The following is a 7,677-nucleotide window of genomic DNA, read 5'->3' on the forward strand; positions in this document are numbered from 1 at the left end:
ACGGTGACAATTACGACGAATTTACATATGAATCTTGTAGGGTTACTTTGAAAGCGACATAAGTTAACAACGGGCGCTTCCCATATCCGGTTCTGCAGGGACCCTGGGAAATTTTTCAGTTTTTCGTCAATATCATTTGAACGACTTAAAATTTCCTTCTGACTATTGCTGTCGAGGTCAACACACGTCGTTTTACACCTTTACCTATATTTTTAGAAGCGTACTAGCGATCGGTCGGTGTTCTAGACTTTTACCACTTTTCGTTACGTCCTACCGCCAAACATTGATTCTGTTCACTTTCGGCTTTATTGTCAAAGCTAAAGTCGTACATAAACTTCAATCTGACGTCGATTTATTACCCCTTTTAAAATAAGTTTTGTGGCGAATACAAATGTGAAATAGTAATGTGGCCTGTTTTTTTTCAAGTTTAGTCCGAGTTTTACCCGGCTAGTTATGAAACAAACATATAAACTTCAAGCAAAAGCCAAATGTCAAACTTGGCACAAAACAAAAATTTACAAGTCATCGAATATTGGAAAATCTGCAGATATTTTTTGTCAGTATTTGAGAAATTTCTTTAAATAAGCATTCATATATTAATAAATCGGTTTGAAAATGGCGACTACACTTGAAGATAAATCAATTTGGGAAGATGGTGAAGAAACATTAGGAGAAGAAGTCCTCCGTATGCCCACCGATGAGATTGTGAGCCGAACGCGTCTAATGGACAATGAAATCAAAATTATGAAGAGTGAGGTTATGCGTATTACACACGAAATCCAGGCACAAAATGAAAAAATCAAGGATAATACGGAGAAAATTAAAGTCAGTAGCAAACTGAATTACTATTTGTAGAAAAATAATGAGATTAATGTCTTTTATTAGGTAAACAAAACTTTGCCGTATTTGGTTTCAAATGTAATTGAGTTGTTAGACGTGGATCCTCAAGAAGAAGAAGACGATGGAGCCGTCCTTGTATTGGACAACCAAAGAAAAGGCAAATGTGCGGTAATTAAGACCTCAACGCGTCAGGCTTATTTCCTACCAGTCATTGGGTTGGTTGATGCAGAAAAATTAAAACCGGGTGATTTGGTTGGTGTAAACAAAGACTCTTATTTGATTCTGGAAACATTACCTGCTGAGTATGACGCTCGTGTTAAAGCTATGGAGGTTGATGAAAGGCCGACAGAACAATATTCCGATATTGGAGGCTTGGACAAACAGATACAAGAGTTAATTGAGGCTGTGGTATTGCCAATGACACATAAAGAAAAATTCAAAACTTTGGGTATTCATCCACCAAAAGGTATTCAAATCGTTATAGTTAACGTTTAAGTAATACGTACTCATGATTTCTTTATTTATATATCAAAGGCGTTCTTTTGTACGGTCCACCTGGTACTGGTAAAACACTATTAGCGCGTGCTTGTGCTGCACAAACAAAATCTACTTTCTTAAAGTTGGCTGGTCCACAGTTGGTACAGATGTTTATTGGTGATGGTGCCAAGTTAGTACGCGATGCCTTTGCATTAGCTAAAGAGAAAGCGCCAGCTATAATTTTTATCGACGAATTGGATGCTATTGGTACAAAACGTTTTGATTCAGAAAAAGCGGGTGATCGTGAGGTACAACGTACTATGTTGGAATTATTGAATCAATTGGATGGTTTTAGCTCTACTGCAGATATCAAAGTAATTGCAGCAACAAATCGTGTTGATATACTCGATCCAGCTTTATTACGTTCAGGGCGTCTTGATCGTAAAATTGAATTCCCACATCCAAATGAGGAGGCACGTGCACGCATTATGCAAATACATTCGCGAAAAATGAATGTTAGCACAGATGTTAATTTCGAGGAGTTATCACGTTCCACCGATGATTTTAATGGCGCACAATGTAAAGCTGTGTGTGTAGAAGCTGGTATGATTGCGTTGCGTCGGAATGCAACATCTGTTACGCATGAAGACTTTATGGATGCTATCATGGAAGTACAAGCAAAGAAGAAAGCTAATCTTAACTACTACGCTTGAAAGTCGTCAGATGAAAATATCGCTTTTTCCCATTTCAACGGAGCTTTTAGGATTTCACTTATATATTTAATTTTTGTGAAAGCATCGGTAGACTTAAATATAATAAAAATTAAAATATAATTATAAAGATCCAAACGATTGTGCATTTGTATAAAACAAAATTTAATACATGCATAAATAAACAACTATTTATAAATACATATAAATTGCAATGCTTTTTATGTGTCTTTAATCGTTTTCTATATGCAACAATGAAATCTGCGGGCGTTAAAAAAACTGCGTCATAAGCAGTTGAGCTAGTACCAGACGAAGCGTACCGCAATCATAACCTCAGAAGGACTGTCGACAATAGCAACACTCAGCCGAACCATTAGGAGTGTTTTTGCGGTTATAACAAAACATAGAAATCAGGAATATAAATGAAACTGGAGATTTCAGCCTTTTGAATTAAAAGAGGCCCACAGCCTCATTCATATTCGGTCGGTCAAGTGCTATGCCGGTAAATCATTCACGACATTCATGACTCTTTTATGACACCAACCATATTTTCAATTGCAATATGGGACCAACGCCTCTCTCTTTAGTCCATCCTTATTAAAACAGCAAGTTTCCTTGTGCTTAGCTCCATTAAAACGATGCGATCATTCATAAATTGTCATTCAATATCCTCTAACGGGAGTCCAAGGAAACTTGTTCGGTGATTAAGGCACGATGTTGGTACGATGTTTTTACCCTAGCAACGTTCCAAGAAGTACCCTTCACGTTTTCATACTTATAAAAATCATGTACTAAAAGCTTGAAAGAAATATACATATGAAAAAACATAAGTTTTTCTAATTTGATCCCTCCATAAGCACATATTTTGTCAATTTGTGGGTATTATTTCCTGTTAAATTTACTTTATTTGGAATGACTCATCAATTCTTTCAGCGACCCAAAATGTTTTCCTCAACAAAATTAATGAATAAGCGTATGGTATAAAATAATTTATTTAAACAACTTTTATCAAAAAATTTTAAGGGTCCATCCGTTTGCACATACTATACATTTGACTGGGTATTGTAAAGCAGGTGTTTCGAAATTACTCATAATAAAGGAAAAATAGAAAAACCAAGTAATTCATATTCATCTTACATTACGCTGAGCAATGATTTTATAGGGAATTAGCTGTGGTAGAGTTAAAGCAACAAACAACATTAAATTAGTAACTGTTATATATACCTATATATCAACAAATTACACCTATAAAATTATTAATGTTTAAAATGGGGGGGTTGTTTTTGCTTATTCCAAAATTTTCAAAAAATTACATATGCTCAAACGCACTATTCCGGTGGTTGCTGTTCTTGCTGTTCGTCAGGTGATTGTTGTGGTTTAACTGATTGCTGTTGTTGTTCCGCGGGTTGTTGTGGATCAGCTAAGTCTTGTTGAAGATCACCTGGTTGATGCAGTTGCTGATCAGTTGGCTGCTGTTGTTGCTCCGCTGGTTGCTGTTGTTGCTCCGCTGGTTGCTGTTGTTCCACCGGTTGTTGTTGATATGGACGCCTTGTATACATAATAAATCCCAACAAAAGCGTTAATATTGTGATCATGTACAAATCCCAGTTAGCGGTAATATTTTCATCCATATAGAATATAAATTTATATGGTGACTAAAATAAAAATTTAAAGAAATATGCATTTAATAAATGTTTCCAATATTTAAGCAATAGATGCATACCTCCTTAATAGCTTCAATTTTTGTTAGTATTTGTAATTTTAGGAGCGCTATTGCCACCGGTACTTTAGCATCGGCATTCGTTTCAGCAGCTAGATCATATAAACGTTTTGCTAAGTGCCAGTCCTTTTTCATTCCCAGTCCCTGTTCGTGCATGTAGCCAAGATTGAACATGGCTTGCGCATTATATTGTTGCTCAGATGCTTTCCTTAAAAGTTTTTAAAATAATAAATCAAAACTTAAACTGTGTCTAGTGTGTTCGGGAAAATAAATTTTATATGGCATATTCATGGGAGTAACCTAGAGGAAACCACCCATCAGGTTTAATAATTTTAAAATACTTCTGAACCATTTGCGAAATAAACAAAAACTTTGTTATTTACTGTTGTTGTTGTAGTAGTGAAAAGGACACTCCACGAAGGTCTTGGGGAGTGTTATCGATGGTGATGGTCCTTTGCGGGATGCAGATCCGGTACGTTCCGGTAACAAGTACCATAAAGGTACTAGTCCCACCATTTCGGGAACTATTTGGTATGAACATATGAAACCTTCCATGCCATAACGCCCTCCTACCCCCAAGATCCATCAGAAGTTCGGGTCAGAGCCGCGGCTGTTAATGATGCAGGATTTGCCACGGGTAGGTGAGGGTTGGAGAAGCTATATTTTGCGCTTGCATCAATTTGGTATTTTAGTTGTCTATTAAGACAGGTAATACCTACAGCGGGTATATTTATAGGCCCCTAACCCGCTGGGGTTGTTATTTACTCGAACTAGGCGCTTAAAAAAAGTATTGATCTTTGTTGTAATTAGAGAAATTAAGAGAGAAATAGCTTTATAATAGCTTGGATCATTTTGGTTACGACTTGACTGTTAGCCGACTGCGGGGCTTGAAGTATATAATTCCTTATTGACTTTTTACTTTCAAAATTGCGTACATTTTTCTTCTAACACTCACCTATATAATGCTGCAGCCATTTCAAAATCTACATTCGTACCCCAACCATAATAGTAATAATCACCCAATTTCACTTGTGCTGATGAATAACCTTGAGCTGCCGCTCTTTTCCAATAATAGAATCCACGTATGAGTTCTTCATGTCGGTTATGGAATACACCAATTTCACCACGATCCAAAAGAAAAGCGGCATTACTTTGCGCAACTTCATATCCTAGTTCGGCTAACAATGCATATTGCATGAATGCTTCTTTAATGCGATAATTTTTATAATCATTGTAGGCGTGCATCATATTTGTACTCCACCGGCCACGCTCAGCAACATTTTTGAAGAATTCTACAGCTGCAGGACATGAACGCAACATGCCCATACCATAAGCGTGCATTATACCCAAGTTGTAGTAAGCCAAAACATGGCCTGATTGTGAAGCCAAGTTGAAATATTTAAGCGCTAATTTATAGTCGGTTTTAACGCCATTTCCCGCTACAAGAAAATATTGAAATCTTTAGAATATTTTGTAAAGCTATTAAATTTTGAAATACTTACTAAAGTACATATTGCCCAATTGAAGTTGCCCATCTACCCAACCTTGATCTGCTGCTTGGGTAAAATAGTTCAGCGCTTTAAGTGAATCCTTTGGCACACCAAGTCCTTTCAAATACATTAATCCCAAACCACTTTGTCCTACTGGATCACCTAATTCGGCGGCTTTTTTGAAATACTAAAAAAAAAAAAAGTCAAACTTTTAATAAACTTTCATACAAATGGAAAAGGAGGTTTTTATGAGTCAAATTATTGAGAGCGAAACTTTAATTCATATCCGATATAAAAAAGTGGTAGTAAATGGGAGCTATAGGGGTTGTTCCTTTTATATTCCACTATTTTTGCAGCTCATTTTTTCCTGCCAGCCGTCTATATCTATATAACATTTTACACTTACTTTTAATGCTGTCTCGTTGTCAGCTTTAATGAATTCGCTTCCCTCCAAGTAAAGTTTACCTAAAAATGCAAAACCAATTGCATTTCCAGCATTTGCCGCTTGTGTAAAATATTCCAATGCCTTCTGATGGTCTTGTTGAATTGCTTTGCCTCCTTGATAATACAGTTGGCCAAGACCCACCTGTGATTGGACGTCTCCTTTATCGGCCAGCAACTGATAGTAATCCACGATTTCCGTCTCTTGACTACCCGGGTTTTCAGATTCGTCTAATAGACGTACTCGGTGTACCATAGGCCCGTTAGAGAAAGTAACCTTTGCTGCTACTTTTTTTGCTACTTTCTTATAATACATTAATGCCGTCTCACATTTTGCCGGTACATTAATTCCGAATGAATAACGATAACCCAACGCCATTTGGGCAAAAGTATGTTCACCCAATGCGGCTAATGTTAGGTGAATTAAAGTCAGTGGCTGACTTACATTTTTACCGCCGACACCAACAGAATATAAGAATGCCAAACCCTAAGGGAGTAAAATAAGTGAAAATAGTATTGTTAAATAAATTGTTCACACCAAACGCCGATTTCATTAAAAGTATTCATCGCTTTTTTTCGGCTGTACTTGTTGAAATGGTATCTATTGAAAACGTACCATATTCGCTTCAGGCACTCCTTCTTTTGCTAGCTCATCAAATTCTGAAGCGGCAAATTCAAAATTCAATTCAGCATGGTGACCTAGTAGATGCGCCCAGGCTAATTCTGCACGTGCTTTAAAATGATTCATTTCTGCTGCACGAGTTATGAATCTGTAAGCTACAGCTTTATCACTGCGTGGCTTTGCAAGCATATCCATTGCTATTTCATAGAGCGATTGAGCTGTCATTAATATTACAAAATAAAAAAATTCTATTTAACTATTCTTCATATAGAAACTTAACGCTGTACCTTCAACATCTTTTGGCGTTGGATCAGCTACGTGTGTATCTTTGCGACGTGCTTCTATTTCTTCGATTTGTTCTTTTAACTTTTCTCGTACCAGTTTTTCGTTCCAAAGACGTTCAAATAATGCCTGTTGTAATATTTTGGTTCGCTGCCCAAATTCTGTTTCAAAAGCTGTTATCGCACTTACTGTTGTAGTACTTGGATTTGTTTGGTCCGTAGCAGAAGCCTCAGTGGTTGATGCATCTTCAGCGACGTAGTTAGCGGCTTTGCGGTCATTTCTTGCAGTGGTGCTGCTTTCATCTACTTCCGGTGTTGTACGTTCTGTATTTTCAGCTGTTGTTGTTGTAGCAGCTGTCGATGTTTCCGCTTGCCCAGTCGGGGCAGCTGTTGTTGTTCCCTGCTGTGTTGCTTCCTTGCCGGCGACATCTTTTTGCGTTGTGGGAATAGGACCTTGCAAATCGCCTGTTGCGATATGAACAATAAGAAGCGATGGCAGCAGCAATAAAGTAATAGATTTGTAGCGAATTTTCATATTTTTGGCTAAGGTTTACAACTCTATGTATATAGCGTGGCGTTTGGAAAATATTTCTAATATCTTTATATTTGTTTCAAATACTTGTGATTTTGGTAACGTTTATTTTTTAGTCTTTTGCATGTGAACAGATAATCATAACTGATGGGGTAGTTGATTATTATGTTATTTAAATGATGTCGTGTACAATGATGAATTTTCTGCCCTTTGTTGCATTATTTGTACTGGAATATTATGGTAGCGATACAAATTGTGTCCAATTCACACGTAAGACAATATTTTTTTACTGGCTGCGAAATGTCAAAATAAGCTGATTTACTTACTTCGAGTGCTGCCATACGTAAGAAATACTTCTGAGTGGGTGGTGGGGATATTTGGGTGGTTCAAAATTTAGTTGCATATTATGATGTTCACATGACTTCGCTGATTAGGTAACGTTTTTCAAAACGGTGCACCACCTAGTTTTTATCAAAAATTATCAAAGGTGGTATCAAAAGACATGTCTCGCCCTCCATTTTAAGAATCCGAATGCGGAGATCAAACATTTTATTTCTGTCGAAA

At 37.0% G+C, this 7,677-nt stretch overlaps 2 protein-coding genes across 2 annotated transcripts; one reads left to right on the forward strand and one right to left on the reverse strand.

Annotated features, from left to right (window-relative positions):
* The first annotated feature begins 484 nt into the window (after positions 1–484).
* On the forward strand, positions 485–2,236 carry Rpt5 (26S proteasome regulatory subunit Rpt5). The gene is made up of 3 exons (XM_067762307.1): positions 485–825; positions 886–1,306; positions 1,375–2,236. Exons 1-3 carry the CDS (start codon positions 616–618, stop codon positions 2,028–2,030), a joined length of 1,287 nt encoding a protein of 428 aa, XP_067618408.1. The 5' UTR covers positions 485–615; the 3' UTR covers positions 2,031–2,236.
* A 765-nt stretch (positions 2,237–3,001) lies between these two features.
* Positions 3,002–7,401, reverse strand: Hrd3 (HMG-coA reductase degradation 3). Its single transcript, XM_067762306.1, has 7 exons — positions 6,588–7,401; positions 6,295–6,518; positions 5,644–6,165; positions 5,250–5,424; positions 4,703–5,186; positions 3,751–3,955; positions 3,002–3,682 (listed from the first exon to the last, which is right to left on the reverse strand). The coding sequence occupies exons 1-7, from the start codon at positions 7,114–7,116 to the stop codon at positions 3,356–3,358; spliced, it is 2,466 nt and encodes an 821-aa protein (XP_067618407.1). The 5' UTR covers positions 7,117–7,401; the 3' UTR covers positions 3,002–3,355.
* Between the last annotated feature and the right edge of the window lie 276 nt (positions 7,402–7,677).

This window comes from Eurosta solidaginis, chromosome 1 (genome assembly GCF_040869045.1).
Source record: "Eurosta solidaginis isolate ZX-2024a chromosome 1, ASM4086904v1, whole genome shotgun sequence".
Classification (NCBI taxonomy): Eukaryota; Metazoa; Arthropoda; class Insecta; order Diptera; family Tephritidae; genus Eurosta; species Eurosta solidaginis.

Coding starts and splice junctions, on each gene's coding strand:
- Rpt5 (XM_067762307.1), top strand. CDS start 616: ATGGCGACTACACTTGAAGATAAATCAATTTGGGAAGATGGTGAAGAA. Junction 826..885: donor ATAATACGGAGAAAATTAAA/GTCAGTAGCAAA, acceptor GTCTTTTATTAG/GTAAACAAAACTTTGCCGTA. Junction 1,307..1,374: donor GGGTATTCATCCACCAAAAG/GTATTCAAATCG, acceptor TATATATCAAAG/GCGTTCTTTTGTACGGTCCA.
- Hrd3 (XM_067762306.1), bottom strand. CDS start 7,116: ATGAAAATTCGCTACAAATCTATTACTTTATTGCTGCTGCCATCGCTT. Junction 6,166..6,294: donor GAGTGCCTGAAGCGAATATG/GTACGTTTTCAA, acceptor TTACTCCCTTAG/GGTTTGGCATTCTTATATTC. Junction 3,683..3,750: donor AAATTGAAGCTATTAAGGAG/GTATGCATCTAT, acceptor TTTTTATTTTAG/TCACCATATAAATTTATATT.